The 17,483-nt window shown below is 39.6% G+C and overlaps 1 protein-coding gene across 2 annotated transcripts in view; it reads left to right on the forward strand.

The window, feature by feature from the left end:
* Positions 1–17,483, forward strand: part of PDE3A (phosphodiesterase 3A) — a 281,361-nt gene that overhangs the window by 236,246 nt on the left and 27,632 nt on the right. For both annotated transcript variants that reach the window (XM_067469301.1, XM_060776605.2), the window contains 6 exons: positions 5,171–5,422; positions 6,481–6,635; positions 9,119–9,234; positions 12,392–12,611; positions 14,613–14,698; positions 16,365–16,534. In XM_067469301.1, the coding sequence (XP_067325402.1) occupies positions 5,171–5,422; positions 6,481–6,635; positions 9,119–9,234; positions 12,392–12,611; positions 14,613–14,698; positions 16,365–16,534 (999 nt within the window). The remainder of the gene's footprint in view (positions 1–5,170; positions 5,423–6,480; positions 6,636–9,118; positions 9,235–12,391; positions 12,612–14,612; positions 14,699–16,364; positions 16,535–17,483) is intronic.

Consider the following 17,483-nt stretch of genomic DNA (forward strand, 5'->3'; position numbering starts at 1 on the left):
CTTCCTTGTTCCTCCTGCTCTGGGCTCCCATCTGTTGTGCATTGCAATTGAAGTTTCGAATACAGATACTTGCCATTGTTTACTTTTAGTGTCCCTTTTTGGCAGTCTGTTTCATGTCCCCAATTTGTAACCATCTGGATTATAAGAATGAAGAGATCTATAAAGAAAACAAAGGGCAGATTTTCAAACAGGAAATCACGCTAAACCCAATGTATAATTTGAAACAAAATTGAGGCCCATTATGATTCTTCTAATTCCTCCCATCTGCCTCATTGAAATACAGGGGAAACAATATTTTCAGAGGAGGAGGAGAGGGATAGACTATTTGTGACTTTATTTATTTAAAATGTTGCTCTTTTGCCTTTTTTCTCTGACTGGATCTTATGCTAAAAATCAGGCACTGAGGAATTATGTTTCTCATAACAACATTTCTCTCACCAAATGAAATTTCTAAACTCTTTCATTTCCAAATAGGACAAATTGCAAGCGCAATATTTTGAATAATAGATGACTGATTGATAAATTGAAAGATAAAGAGAAATATTAATTTCAATGTATTGTCGAAGGCTTTCATGGCTGGAATCAATAGGTTCTTGTGGGTTTTTTCGGGCTATATGGCCATGTTCTAGAGGCATTTTCTCTTGACATTTCGCCTGCATCTATGGCAAGCATCCTCAGAGGTAGTGAGGACCTCACTACCTCTGAGGATGCTTGCCATAGATGCAAGCGAAACGTCAGGAGAAAATGCCTCTAGAACATGACTATATAGCCTGAAAAACCCACAAGAACCTAATATTAATTTCATTCAAAAATAACCAAAACAAAAGAGTTGAGACTAAGGATGCATCTGCACTATAGAATCAATGCAGTTCAACACAACTTGAACTGCCATGGCTCAATGCTGAAGAATCCCAGGATCTGTAGTCTGCTTAAGCACCATCTTGCAAAACTACAATTCCCAGGATTATGTGGCATTGAATCATGACAGTTAAAGTGTTCTTAAATTACATTATTTCTTTTTTGTAAATTCAGCCTTCATTGGAGAATCTGGCCACAATAAAGCAATTCACTTTGAGGTTTAATAAACAAATCCCATCCAAATTACAATAAAAGGTAATGGTTTTCCCCTGACATTTTCCCCTCGGGGTTGGCGCTCTTCTCCATTTCTAAGCCAAAGAGCTGGTGTTGTCCGTAGACACCTCCAAGGTCATGTGACTGGCATGACTGCATGGAGCACCGTTTCCTTCTCGCTGGAGAAGTACTTATTGATCTACTCACATTTGCATGTTTTCAAACTGCTAGGTTGGCAGAAGCTGGGGCTGACAACGGAATCTCATGCCGCTCCCCGGATTCAAACCTGTGACCTTTCGGCCAACAAGTTTAACAGCTCAGTGTTTTAACCCACTGGACAATATGTCAGTCCAAATACTACCTCCAGAATCATCCCTTCCATTAGTTGGAATATTTACTTTGGCAGCAACTGTTGTGAGATTAAAGGAACATAATATCAGTTTGAGGTGACATTCATTTTAACCTAGCCTGCCACTCTCAGATTTACTGCCCATTACCAGTGCTGAAGTAACACAGCTATCAATCTGGTGAGCTTCTGTACATACAATTGGTAGCAACATGGCCTGGGCTTTCCTTGAGCTTCTGCATTAAGGCAGGCAGGTGTTATTTGTGAATGGAGAAACTAAAGCCTGGCAAGTTAAAAAAAATGGGCTAAGAGATGGGCTGAGGCATAGTTGAAACACTTGATGCTTCTGCATATACACAGGTTCACAGCAATAGCTATAAGTATGTGAGTTCAAAATTTCACTTTAGAAAATCTTTGCTAGGTTTAGGGGGCATTCACCATATTTGGAGATGGAAAGAGATGTCTTCAATGTGTTTGACTTTTCAATATCTCTGTTCTCTCAAATTTCTGGGAGGATAAATGTACCAGTTTTAACTCAGGTTTCTAGGAAGTGAGAATTACAGTGTCTAATAGGCTTGGGTGGTTTCGTTCGTTAATTTCATAATTCGTTATTAATTCATATTTAAATTAGCTTACGATCCAATATTGAGCCATGCAGGAATAGTGTGAGGAGTAAATTAGATTCGAAACAATTTTTTCAATTTATTTCGTAATTATTTCGTAATTATTTCGTAATTATTTCGTAATTATTTCGTAATTATTTTCGCATGTCTGGTGCAAGTTTTATAGTTGTTGTTTGTTTTATCACACCAACAGTCCACAACAGAGGGAGAGGGAAGCTTCAGAAGTTCCCCCTGTCCCATTTGGAGGTTTTTTTAGCATATTGCGCAATTGCGTCCGCCATTAACGAATCGATTCATAATTATACGAAATTTCATATATTTCAAAAAATTTAAAAGGAAAATTTTGGAATTACTAAAAAAAAAAAAACCCGCAAGGGCCCCCTAAAAACAAAACGAGTTTAGAACCAAATTTTTCCATGGTTACCCAAGCCTAGTGTCTAATATAAAACTAAATAATAAATGGATAGTTTTCACATGACATGGCTAGAGCATTTTGAATACATCACCACAATCAAATACAAACTCTTGGTGAGAGGAGCAAAACTGGAGGTCATCTTTAGGGGAACTTTAAAGAAGAAGCTAACAACCTTTATTTTTGCAGCAGAACTCTTGTTATTCCTTTTGGGAAATGGCGTCAAACAACTGTGTGTTAAACACATTAGCTAAACCCTTTGGTTTCAAAACCCTATTGAGATTTAACTGTAGGGTCTAAAATGAACTGATATTTCCAGAGAAATCGTGGCATATGCTGCTCAAGGCTTTTTGGAAATTAAAAGGGCAGAGGAGAGGAAAGAGAGAAAGGAGAAGGGAGCTGTGTTTACTTTTAATTTTGTTTAAGACTCTTGGCCAGGGAGTTCATGATGTGACTTGGAAACTATATCAAATCATGACTTATTGTTGGCCTGTTATTCTGTAAGGACCAAAGACAAGCCAGGCACAGCTGCCTGCCTGTTCTTCAGTTTGCACCTTGCATGTCAATATTCTATAGTTCATCTTTTCATCTCTTTCTTATTATTTTAGCCGTGCGGCTGTTGTGACACTCAGTAGAATGGACAGTACGTACATAGCCACCTAACAGCATGTTACATTTTCCACAGACAGACTCCTATTACATTGAAATGGAATGATAAATCCTTAAGTCAATCATTAGAATGCTGTTGCTGTCATGCAGATCAGTGGAAGTTTTTCAAGTGTATGCTTATACATTTTTGTCCTCTTGTGCAGATATATTCTGTTGTGTATGTGGTCTTTTGCATGGGCCTATTAGAACTGAAACATTGAATCGGTTGGATATATCTGTGTGTAGACTCACCCATCAACAATTGATTCAACTGGTATAGTTTAGTTAGAATCATAGAATCATAGAATTATAGAGTTGGAAGAGACCTCATGGGCCATCCAGTCCAACCCCCTGCTGAGAAGCAGGAAAATTGCATTCAAAGCATCCCCTACAGGTGGCCATCCAGCCTCTGTTTAAAAGCTTCCAAAGAAGAAGCCTCCACCACACTCCGGGGCAGAGAGTTCCACTGCTGAACAGCTCTCACAGTCAGGAAGTTCTTCCTAATGTTCAGATGGAATCTCCTTTCAATCAAGGGGATGCCAGACATGAAGGTGCACATTATTGGATAGTATATAACTATTCATCAGTGTTTCAATGTACCGTTTCATTTACGGGGACTGTAGAAACAGCCTCTGTGCATTGCTCAGTGCTTTAATGGAAAAATGAGAAAGATGACATGAACCCACTGGATGAAATGACATTTTTAATCAGTGTCTAAATAAAATGTCAGTCCATTTCATGAGAAGGAGAACCACACCTTTCCTTTAATGCTTTTTCTAAAAAGAAATTTTAGCTATGGGTGTATAGTTGGCTTGTTTCTTCTGAGACAACTAGAAAACTAGACAACTAGAAAAAAATTATCCTTTATGCAAACCACTCCAGAATGGTAGGATTTTTTTTTTTTGCTTGGTTTGCAAGACTTGACTTGGAATAAATGTTTTGGATGGCTTTTCGTGCCTTTTAGTTCAGCCTGTCTTTTGGACTTGTGTGTGCTTAGCTTTGCAAAAGAAAAAAAGGCATTTATTTTGTTCAGTGACAGAAGACAACCATTTTCTTTAAAACAAAAAATAAAATGGAAATTAATTCTGTCTTAGGCCTTGTTATGGGAGTGAGGTTCTCTGACAGAGGTGGGAGAATCCCCTAGAATCTGTTTAGGTGCCATTTCACTATGGACAGATAGCAAATCTCACCTGGTATCTTGGAATTTGTAATATTCCTCCACATCCTTTCTTGAAATAAATTTATATGAAAGTAGCTTTGGTACCCAGTGATGCTCGTGTTAGGTAATTTGGTCTCCAGATATAGGTTTAGGTAGTGCAATTCCCATCATCCAGGGTCCGCACACATCCCAAACCCCACCACGTCTTTGGACCAAATCACATTAAGCAATAGTCCATTTCTGAGATTGTTTGCAAACAAATTTCAACAGATCCCATCACATGACATTTGTCCCTGTTGTCAACTCATTGGAAACCACATGCAAAAGGTGGCAGAAACAGAGCATTTGGGCATGGGTTTCATATTGTGCTTTTTAATAAAATCACATGAAATGTGCTGCTTTTATGTGTGATTGGCAAAAAGTAATCATTCTATCCCTTGGTATATAAATGTGGTATATAAATAAATAAATAAATAAATAAATAAACAAACCTAGGACATGCCTAAAGAGGACACCTCCCTAGCCATCATTAGATCCTTCAGAATTATTCTATGTTCAACTTCCATCAGAAACATACTGTAGAACAGGCCAGTACAATCTTTGGTCCACCAGGTGTTTTGGACTTCAGCTCCCAGAATTCTCAACCATTGGACAAGCTGGTTAGAGCTTCAGGGAGTTGGAGGCCCAAACATCTGGAGGGCCACAGGTTGTGCAGGCCTGCAGTAGAGCAATGCTGGAGGACCTAGGCAATACCTACAGAAGATATTTTTGTCAGATGCAGGTAAGTGAAACCATAGGCAATGGTCTCACAGATACAGGTGTCAAACTGTATATTCATCAAAGTACACAGATCTCTTACTGTGGTTACTACCTACCTTTGGACTAATATTTTTCTATATCTCTCATTCCAGTCATCAGGCACCAGTATTACAGTTGATATTGCTGTCATGGGAGAGGCACATGGACTCATTACAGATCTTCTGGCAGATCCTTCCTTACCACCCAATGTCTGCACCTCCTTGAGAGCAGTGAGCAACCTGCTTAACACACAATTAACTTTCCAAGCTATTCATAAGCCAAGGGTGAACCCACTGGCATCCTTCAGTGAGAACTATAGCTGCTCTGACTCAGAAGAATGCTCAGAAAAGGGAGAGAAGCTAAAGGTAAGCGTCTCTTCCTTGGCATGGCTACACCCCAGCACCATTTGGTTCCTGGATTGTCATAGTAATAGATATCCACCTATCCTCCTCCTGTATGATTCCTCAGTCTTGAACTAAGAAATCGTGTAAGGAATGTAGAAGACATTCACAATTTAATTCCTGTCTGACATTGCTGAATGTTCCTTAGTTTAATGTCACTTGTAGACAAATTTCATTGAGTAAATACACTCATTTGATTATTTTTTTTATTTCTAAGTTGATCAAATGTAACAGACTCTACATTTTTTTGCCTCTTGTGCAGTATTTCCCCTAATAAATATGTTCAAATATGATGGTCAGAACTGATGGTATGATTATAAAGAGGCAATTTTAAATCCAAGAAGATAAAATGGTGGGATGGGGACGACAACAAACTGCAACTACAAAATAGTCCTATTTAGAGATAATGCTCTGGTCCAATAAATCAGCTGAAACTGTGTACCTATGGTATTTTAATGGTTTTGTTTGTTGGTTTGTTTTTTGTTTGTTAAAAGTTCTTAAACTATAATTTAAGAATTCAGATGTTATGGATAACTGTGATTTAAGGTTTCAGGCCATCTGTGTCAAAACGGGTACTTTAAAGGAAAGGATGAGTATAGACACAAGCAAGAAGCAGATAAAACAAAGCTCATTCCTTGGCTAAATGAAGATGTAATAGTTCCAACCTTATAAATCATGGTTTACTGGACCAAGTTAATTGCATATGAATTAGATATTAATTTGTATTTTCCGAGAAGTGCTTCAGAGTCACCTGAAAGGTGCTCCTGTTCATTAGTGGACAGGTGAAAAATATTGCAATGACCTTTCAGTGAGAAAGCGTCAATGTTTACTTTTTCACTCAGATGTGCATTTCAGTGGTTTCCAATAAAAGGATTTTATGCAAAATCCTTGAACTGGACTCAAGCCATAATGTAAAATCATTATTTTCTCCCCGTTTGCAAAGTAGTCCAACATTGAATGCTAGTAATGTTTGGAGACCTCAAGTGAAATATTAGATAATATTCTAATCTTCTCCCATCTAGCGCATCCGGAAAAATCTGCCACCAGGCCTTCTACGTCGAGTGTCATCTACTTGGACAACAACCACATCTGCCACTGGTTTACCCACTTTGGAGCCAGCACCAGTGAGAAGAGACCGTAGTGCTAGCATCAAACTTCATGATACGTCATCATCCAGGTAGGAAAATTGTTTAGGGGTGTTTCTTTTTAACATGAGGAATTTCTCTTTGGTTCTTTTTAGTAAAAAAGAAATTTAAAAATGGTAATGGGCAACTTTCTGAGAATGGATATATGGGATACACTTGACCTACTTAACCCATAATTGGCCTCACCCCACTTCTATAGATTTGAAACCCAGTAATGTGGTAATCCTCCAGGAAATAAAGCCCAACTGCTCACTGGAGGGAAAGATACTAGAGACAAAGTTGAAGTACTTTGGCCACATCATGAGGAGACAGGAAAGCCTAGAGAAGACAATTATGCTGGGGAAAGTGGAAGGCAAAAGGAAGAGGGGCCGACCAAGGGCAAGATGGATGGATGGCATCCTTGAAGTGACTGGACTGACCTTGAGGGAGCTGGGGGTGGTAACGGCTGACAGGGAGCTCTGGCGTAGGCTGGTCCATGAGGTCACGAAGAGTCGGAGACGACTGAACGAATGAACAACAACAATTTGGTAATGGTGACACTCCCACCTCACCCCTTTAATAACAAGACACTAGGGAGCAAACATCTTGTCCTTATTTGGATTTCACCACCCTTACAGAGGAGAGGAGAGCAATGTCCAGTCTCAATAAAATAGTAAAGAGTAGAGACATCACACTGGCAACAAAGATCCGCATAGTCAAAGCCATGGTATTCCCTGTAGTAACCTATGGATGTGAGAACTGGACCTTAGGGAAGGCTGAGCGAAGGAAGATAGATGCTTTTGAACTGTGGTGTTGGAGGAAAGTTCTGAGAGTGCCTTGGACAGCGAGAAGATCCAACCAGTCCATCCTCCATGAAATAAAGCCCGACTGCTCATTGGAGGGAAGGATACTAGAGACAAAGCTGAAATACTTTGGCCACATCATGAGGAGAAGCAAAGCCCAGAGAAGACAATTATGCTGGGGAAAGTGGAAGGTAAAAGGAAGAGGGGCCGACCAAGGGCAAGATGGATGGATGGCATCCTTGAAGTGACTGGACTGACCTTGAAGGAGCTGGGGATGGTGACGGCCGACAGGGAGCTCTGGCGTGGGCTGGTCTATGAGGTCACGAAGAGTCGGGGACGACTGAACGAATGAACAACAACCATTACAGAAAATTGGTATATAACAATTTATTGTGTGGGCATGAACATCCCGTATTTAGTAGGAAGTGAGGTGAACCATAAGCTGTGAATTATTCACACTTTTTAGAACAATATGCAAAGATTAAACATTTTTACCATTTGAAAATGTTATTTTTTAAAATTGCAATTCTTACAATCTCCAGCCAGCAATCAGCTGTATATGAAAAAATGTTATGTTTCATCCTCTGAATGTTTTAGATAGGGTTCAAACATGGTGAATGTTTTGGTAACAAAAGCTAATATTCTCAAAGCAAAAAAGATATTTGAAGAGTCAGGGAAGTGACCCTGTGGAGAACCTAGAGAAACATCAATGGATTGGGAAGAGAGCAGAAACCAGTTGGAAGCAGAACCTAAACTGAGCAACTCAGATATTGCTCTAACAAAGTGTAAGAACCAGATAAAGTCCTTAGTAGAGACACGGTTCTTTGAACCAACAATAGCCCTGATCTTACAATCGGTGTAGGAAATATGCTGAGATGACTGATGCCACTAGAGTATATTCCAGGAGCCCATAGGATGCAATGTCCAGTCTCGATAAAATAGTAAAGAGTAGAGACATCAGACTGGCAACAAAGATCCGCCTAGTCAAAGCCATGGTATTCCCTGTAGTCACCTACGGATGTGAGAGCTGGACCTTAGGGAAGGCTGAGCGAAGGAAGATCGATGCTTTTGAGCTGTGGTGCTGGAGGAAAGTGCTGAGAGTGCCTTGGACTGCGAGAAGATCCAACCAGTCCATCCTCCAGGAAATAAACCCCGACTGCTCACTGGAGGGAAAGATACTAGAGACAAAGTTGAAGTACTTTGGCCACATCATGAGGAGACAGGAAAGCCTAGAGAAGACAATTATGCTGGGGAAAGTGGAAGGCAAAAGGAAGAGGGGCCGACCAAGGGCAAGATGGATGGATGGCATCCTTGAAGTGACTGGACTGACCTTGAAGGAGCTGGGGGTGGTGACGGCCGACAGGGAGCTCTGGCGTGGGATGGTCCATGAGGTCACGAAGAGTCGGAGACGACTGAACGAATGAACAACAACAACAACATAGGATGCTGATATAGCAGATTTGTTAAAGTGATATATAGTGTTATAATTGTGCAGTGTGAAAGGGCTCTAAGTGCAAAGACAGTATGCCTGTGAATGCCATTGCTGAGAAGCTGTTCCCGTTATAACCTATTTCTGAACATTCCATGGATATCTCCTTGGTGATGGTGGATTCTGGACTGGATAGTTGATTGTCTTTTGTTTTCTGTGGCCTGTGAGCATCTCTCTTTGTCCTAGCACTTCATCTGGTCAAGCAGAAAGGGCAGTAGTCTCAATGTTTGCTTTGTTTCCACAGCTCTGATTCTTGGAACAATCCCCTCCTGATGTCGATCACCAAAAGCAGGTCTTTTTCTGCCTCCTATGCAATGTCTGCCGCCAACCATCTGAACTCCAAAAGGCCTAACCGACAAGGTGATCCACTCTTGGCTGTATTGACATGCTGTGACTTCAGACGAGTTTAAATTGGCACATAAGTTGTAGATGATTTGGAGGCACTCTTTTGATCTGTCCCTCAAATTAATTTTTGAGATGGGTTTATGGGTTCTTTGTCCTGGGTGGTTTGTGGTATCATAAAAACTTCAGCCACCTGGCTTTGTCCCCAAACCTGATCTAAATGGTATTCCCTATTGCATGAGTGTTTTCCAAATTATGTAACTTTGAAGTAGAATGTATGTTTGCAAGGGGGAAATAGAAGTATTGCCTTCAGCTATCTGATGGGTTGAGCACGTGGCCTTTGAATCCACTGTTGCAAAGAGAGAAGCCAGTGATCAAATATGTGCTTAACATACAAAAGCTTCTGAACACAACTATTGGCACTGAAAGTTAAAAGGATTTTGGAAAGTAGGACCAAAAAGGACCTCTGCCTGTGGCCATGGAAATAATCAGTGCCAGTGAAAATAGGCGATATGAATCCAGATGTCCCTACTATAGGACAGCATTCTTTTGTTCCAAATGTGGTCACTTCCAGACAGCAATTTGTCACAAGGGAAAACAGGTTAAAGTAACCCATATTCTCCAGTGTTGTTGTCTGCATGGGCGCCCAAAAAAAGCAGGCTTTCCCATGCATTTTCCCTATTGTACTGTGGTAACAACTGCGCTACAATGGGGATGAATCACCCCCCCAAAAAACTTTAAAATAAAAGAAGTACTTACTGGGCCACCATTAGGCCTTTTGCCATGGTTTTTGAATGTACCAATATAGTGTTGGGGGGGGGGTGACATTACATTGGTATGTTCCAAAAACCATGTAGAAGGGCCTAATGTCAGCCTGATAAGTATTTCTTTTATTTTTAAAAGATTTTAGAGGAGATTTGGGAAGGGGATGGGTTCCCTCTTTGCTTCTCCAGGCTCATGGGGCCTGAAGGTGCAAATTCAGCTGTGCGGACTGACCCCTTGGTACTCCCAGGACTGTGTCCAAGGGTCAGTCCACATAGGGTCCATACTTCTTTGGACCCTAATCTTTCAGGAAGACCCCGGTCTAATGGAGTATCAAATTAATTTGGGACAAAGCAGGGTTTTCTTGCTTTGTCTTGAATTACTTTGGTTTTACTGGAAATGTCATTTGGACACCTCCGGTAAAACCACAGGAACTTCCATGGCCCTGTCTGGATGGATCCTGAGTGTGATATACAATGAATGTGTTCCATTTAAGTTCATACAAAACAGCAGTGAATTTCAATAGGCAGAGTTGATATACAGTGAGTGTGAAGACTGGACCATATTCCCCATTTTTTTTTGTACAAAGCCCAGAAATCCCATGTCTGATACTCAGGAGGTGCCCCAAAAAACTTATTGACAAAGATGAGATTTCCCAAATGCAGAATATGTTAAAACTGCTGCCAGGAATAATGGGAAACTGCCTTGTGCCACGCTATTTATCCATCTTGCTTAATACTGTGTTTTCTAACTGGCACTGGCCACCCAACGTCTTGCTAGATCTTAGAAAACAGATACTTTTGGATTATCCAAAATACCCAGTCAACCTAGCCATTAGACATGCTCCCTGTGGGATTCTGGGTGTTGTAATTTTCCAAGCTTGGTGTCTCAGGGCAGGATTTTCCCATCAACTACAATCTGCTCCTTTCTATTTGAAGATGCTGGGGAGTGAATCTTGGGACCTTTTGCATTTAAAGCATGTGCTCTATCCTGTTTCCTAAGGGATCGGTCAATCACAAATTCATCTTCAATGTAAACATCCTGGTGGGAAGCTAAATATATTTAATGTAACAACTATTTTTAACAAATGTATTAACTATACATGCTATGATATTCAGGTAATTTATTGTATGTTTTTTCTTATCACATTTTGAGTGCAAATAAAGATAGTTAAGGAACGAGTGAGCGAAAGCTGAAGTACAACTAAAGCTGTGACTGGTTTTGCCAATCAGTTTAAGTGGCATTCCAGCCTATACTGGAAGAATTACCAGTAGAAATTGCAGTCAGTCCTCCACTGTGTTGCTTTGCTGGGCGACACAGAACTCCTGTGAAAGAAAAAAGAAAACTGCAAATAAAAGTGACTATTATTAACATGTTTGTTGTCTGTTGGTATTATATAGATCTCAATAAAGAACGTGTATTAAAAATACTTTAGTTTTACCTGAGATAAGACTTCTTTAGAAATTTTGAAGTCCTTCAGTAGAATTCTATTATCAACTTCTGCTGGTAGCTGAGTATAGAATCTCTCTGGAGGACCATAAAATTTCTAGAGAGATCATTTTAATAAAATCCATGATTAAACAAATCCACAAATTTCAAACCTGCAAATGTGAAGGGCCAAGAGTGCAATCAAGTAGTCTGTGAGCAAATATTCAGGGAATTGTCTGAATTGAGGGATGTTTTGAACAGTTTGCGTCCAACTACCGTGGGAGAAGATGAATTCTCCTTCCCTTAAATTATGAAAGCAGAGACTGAGTAGCTACCTGTCAAGGAAAGTTGTAGCTATAACCTATATGAGATAGTATAGGGCTGTGCAACTGCACTGGGTCAATGAGCCTACTTTCAGTCCTTGGGATCTTCCACAGTTTCCACATTAAAAACTCCATAAAAACTGGAGGGAAACACAAACTAAATCCAGAAGTGGACAAACTTTCATTGTGGGTTTCAGAAACAAGTGTTTGTTTTTATTGCTTAATGAGAAACAGAAAAGGGAAGGGCCACATCCTTTAAAAAGCTAAGTCAACACTATTGCGGGCTAAGCAGAAGAGAGGCAGTTTATTTTTCAGGGCTGGAGGTGAGAGGTCAGGAAAAGGGTGGTTTCAGGAATTTTACAGGCTTGATAGCAGTCTATAACACTGAAAGAAGAGCCTTGGGAGCCACATGTAGTCTGAGGGCTGTTCTTTGTCACTCCTGAAATAATGGGGCATGCTTAATCCAAGGTGGATCACTTGTGGCCCTTTAGGTGTTGTTAGATTGCAATATAGTATGGCTAATGAGAATTGCAATCCAGCATATGGCATATAACCACACAACATCCACCCTTAGACTGGATGGTCTCTATGTTGCCTTCCAGCTCTGTGATTCAGTAGTCAGTTTGACTTCAACATATAGTTCTTTCTTTTTCTCCTCATAGGCATCCCACCAAATATTTCACCTCTCACTTCCCCAAGCCATTCTCCCATCCATGGTACTCCAGCCAACAGTCCCACCAGCAAGACCTCCAATGAACAATTCCCAGAATCAACCGTCACTGCCTCTAAGCAGACCATCAAGTCCCACAAGGTCTTAGGGTGCACTCAGAGCGCGCCTGCAATAGCAGAGCCTGTCCCCCCCTCCCCTGTCATCTGCAGCAGGTAAGATGCCAGTTTGGTTTACTAGAGCAGCTGCTTGTGTCATAGCATGTGCATTTGTTCATGATACAAAGCTGCCGTTCACATTTCCAGAGAGAAAATTTGGCTTAGATGCAGAAGTTTCCATTGTCAGCACCAACATGACATAACGATTAAAGTATTGGACTTTGGAAGTCGCTAAGTTTATGAAATATATTTTGGTGGTCTGTGGTGAGAAAGGAAGAGAGCTATGGACATCATTCGCTGGGGGAAAAGCAAAGGCATAAACATATTGAGTGAATTGCACATGCTTTTCAATCTTGGCATTCTGAACAAAAAATGACATTTCATGGTGGGGCCAATTTTTATGTATACACACACATGCACACCCAGCTATAGGCCACATCTGCCCATTTGTATTCAACCATATATAGGGCAATATGACAACCAAAAGGAACATGGTGTCACTTCTAGTTGCTACAGTATACAGCCAAAAATCCACGTATTCTGGTGATGGTGATGTTATTCATTTATATCCAGACTTACACACCAAATGGGACTCAATGTGGCTTACAATTTAAAAACAGTACAGATTAAAAATTCCAGTAAGGCCCCAATATCTGAAGGGAATACATTCCCAGCCAGACTGCAGTTACATGAAACCATGCATGTGACCAAATAAGTATTAAATTACCTGACATCTGGTCCCAGCATACTATAGAAATCCGTAGAGAGGCGTCCCATTTAGGAATTTGCAGTATACTATAATTTTACTATAGAGCCTCCAGTGAGACTCGATAGTAATTTCCAAGGAAGCCTACCTTAGAATCACTTGGAGAACGTAGTAAGTTTCAACAGAGACCATTTTTCTCCAGGTGTGGGTAAGTGAAACTGGATATGTATTCCATGGTTATGAGAATCTTTCTTCGTGCAGAAATAGCAGTAACATTATAAATAAAATATTTATTATACAAGTGTTCATTACTCAACTCATATGAAACAATTAAGCAAACATTTAAAATGTATTGAAAACCCACATATAATTTTTAAAGCACAACAAAGATTTGAAGAATGTAAAGGATATTTAGCAAAAGCAGAAAAACATGGATGTGGCATGCAACCTCTGTGTCAGGGTTTTACAGAATAATCATGCAATATTTCAAGCATTCATCGTTCTCCAGAGCTCTCTTTGACAGTTCACATCTTGAATGAATTTCTCCAAAATGACTTCTGTTGAAATGAAATATGTCTAATGGATTCAGTACAGTTCCAGATATTTATGCAATTTTCCAGTAAAAGTGATTGATATTGTGCCGATTACAACCCAGTTATGTGTGTTAAAAGTCTAATGTTTGGTTAAATATGTATAATGTGCAAATATGTCTTTTTGAAAGAGAGTTTGTGAGAAGTTCTGATCAATTCTATCATCTTATCAGTGTCAGCTGATGAATTGTAAACAATCTGTAAAAACATTGCGTTTTTCAATCAGCATCACTGGTTTAAATACCATTGTCATCAATTTACTTGTACACCACTTTCTTATGAAAAGACCATGTTCTAAATGGGCTGCAGCAACATCAGGAAAATAATTGCATAATCACATTCAACACTTCCAGTAATTTTATAATTCAAGATTAAGCTAAGGATGGTAAAAGTGCAGACTGTAGACCACAACATCAAACCTGCACACAACATCCCAGACCCTACAGAAGGTCATCTCCAAAAGATCAATTGAACGGGAGGTTACCCCAATATAGCCTGAACTGCTCTCAAATCCCTCAAATTCTTTGTCACCAAAATGCAACCAGAAATGATCATTTCCAGTTCTCTGGAGATGTGCTACCTCATGAAAGCAGTTGCTTAGAGAGATCATTTTTTTCTGGGTGAGTTTGGACAGCTAACTGCTGTAGTTGGATAAATAGGTGGAAGAATTGATAAACAAATGGTGACAGTAGCAAGGTTAATTAAACACTGTATACCTTTTACAGATTTTACATTTTTTTTTTCATTTGTGCTATTTTTCAGCTGTGGCAGGCCATATAACCAAATAGATCCTGGGGAGGGAACATTAGACAGAAGTGATGGAACAGCACACACCTTGAACAGAACAGGTAAGCGGAAACATCTTGTTTGTGAGGATAAAATGTTAGCTGTTTTGAAATAGAGTAGTCATTCTAATAATAATTTAAAACATCAACTGTAATTTTGGAGATTTTAGTGTTAAAAAGTATCTTTTTAATGACATAGTTATAGGCATCCCCTGGACAACATGAAAAATAGTAAATATATCCCAGCTCTTGACTAAGATTTAGTATGACTTCCCTGGAAGATATTTTACATATTATTTATAGGCCCATAAACTTATTTTCCCCAAGCATTATTTAGTTGTGTGTACCTTATCTTCCTTTTCGTTGGTTATTGTCTCTAGGGGCCCTTCCACACAGCTATATAACCCAGAATATTAAGGCAGATAATCCACAATATATGCTTTGAACTAGGTTATCTGAGTCCACACTGCCATATATTCCAGTTCAATGTGGATTTTATACAGCTGTGTGGAAGGGGCCTAGATGTCCTACCTCTGAACCACTAAGGAATAATTATCATCATTAAGCAAACAAAACAAAATAATGACAGTATAGTTGCCTTTGGTATCTGCTAGAGTTTGGTTACAGGGCCCCATGGATGCCAAAATCTGTTGATGTTCAAGTTCCATTGTATACAGTGGAATGGAAGATGGTGAAATTGAGGTTTTATTTCTGACTTGTTTGTGTGTATTTTGAAGCCATTGGTGGTTTCATCCATTGATACAAAATCTGTGGATGTAGAGGGTTGACTACAAATAGACAATCCACAGTTTTCCATTTCTAGGGAGAACATTCAGAACTTTCGGTGTGCAGAACCTGTTGTACACATATAGTCTTTTTTAATGTAGCCATGCTCTTAAGTTTTGTGTGTTTCCATGTTCAAATGTTACATTTTGGAACTACTTCATGAATTAACTCAAGGCAGGGACCAAAGGTTAGTTCATGCAAAAGATCCAAAATTCAACCCCTGAAATTCCTAGATAGAACTGGAAAGAATTATGTTCTGAAGTCCTAGAAAACTTCTTCCAGTTAAATTAGATTCAGAACAAGTGGTTTCAAGAGATCTTATTATGCTGGATTTCTTTCTGATTGATGGATGAATGGATTGCCAAGCATTTATATACATTTTTCACTTAAAAGAAATCCAAATTAAAAAGAATAAAAATACATCATTGGAACCCACACAACCATTAATTAAAGATCAGCATTAACTGAAAAGGAAATGCTGTGGTGAACTGCTGGATCTTGAGTTAACAGCAGAAACCAAGAAGTGGGAGCATGTGTTAGTTGGTTCAGTTTATTTTGGTCACAGGCCAGAAATAAAAAACATCACCATATACAGATAACAGTGTCAACATAATTTTTACAACATATCCACAACACAGTTGAAACACAGTACATACAAACAAGACATAATCTATGAATTAAAACGTGTTGCGTGATCGATAGAATTATAAAGTATTTACAATTTGCAAGCCATAACATTATGACCAGGAGGAGCATGTGTGATTTGCTATGTGACCTCTCTGTTTCTGTTTAGAAACTCACCATAATCTGTATATGTGTGTATGTTGGATAGATTCAAAATCTAGCAGGCGCAGTGTAACACATGATCCAGGTATTGACTGTTTGGTGCAGTTGGTTTTGTCATCTGCTCAATGGTAACAGCATTAACTGGCCTCCGTTTCAGATGATCCAGCCCAAGCCACCTCTGACTATGAAACAAACAACAGCGACAGCAGTGATATTGTGCAAAATGACGATGAGACAGATTGCTCTAAGGAGCAGGCACAGATGGACTCTAACTGCAGGACATATACTCCAGAGACAATCATATTGCATCCCCTGTTACCGCCTGAGGTACTTCATTCACTCTTCAACATAACTGTGTCTCATCTGTACCTGAAAATTTGAGAACGACTACAGTTTGTAAAAACAACATCTTTCCCTTTCTAAATAAATAAATAAATATTACAACTCATTAGTAGATCACATCCTTCATAGGTGAAAAGTCACTTCCTGACATCTCCAATTAAAAGAATCTCTAAAAGTAGGGGAAAGAAAATAGTTACTACCAATCATCAGAAGAAAGAGGCAGATTGGTCCATAGGGCTGATCCAGCCTATTGAAGGTCCAACTCCTCCTCCCTGACAATGACATAAGGATTTTTTTTAAAGCAGGGAGGTTCTTTTACATTGTTACCTGGCATTTCACAGGGCTGTCTGGGTCCTCCTTCTCTTTCTTCTCATGGGAAAGGTAAAGCAGCAGTGAAGCCTCATTCCTGGCTCAAGTGCTCAAGTGCCCAGTATTTTTTTCAAACTCAATAACATCAGGAACTGTGGTCATGCCCCTTGATGTCGCCTAGCCAGTTTGAGGGAATTTCAGGGAAAGGGAGGACATCAGTCCTCACTTCAGCCCAAATGGTTTCCCCCCTTTTAGTTGCCTAAATTAAGCTCATAAATATCCACATTTAATTCATAAATGCTGATCTTCAGAAGTGGGAAAGTAATCCAAGATAACAGTTTGGGGATAGAACCCGGTTGCTATGGCTCCAAGTTTCAATTCAGTTTAAATTCACTTGAAAACAGCAGCAGCAGAAAAAATGTAACTCTCCCTAGCCTAATGTTGTCTGCTGTCCTTCACATTTAACTCAGCAAGGTTTCTGGGTTTACTCAAATACCATATTTCTGCTCATTGCCTACAACTCTTTCTTTACTGGATACTAGAGATACTGGTATCTCTTCTTCTGGACATGTTTTAGTAGTTCAAGCCCAATGATAAAGGTTTAAAAGTTGGCTTGTCTAAGGAG

The sequence above is a fragment of the Anolis sagrei genome, chromosome 5 (assembly GCF_037176765.1).
Source record: "Anolis sagrei isolate rAnoSag1 chromosome 5, rAnoSag1.mat, whole genome shotgun sequence".
NCBI lineage: Eukaryota > Metazoa > Chordata > Lepidosauria > Squamata > Dactyloidae > Anolis > Anolis sagrei.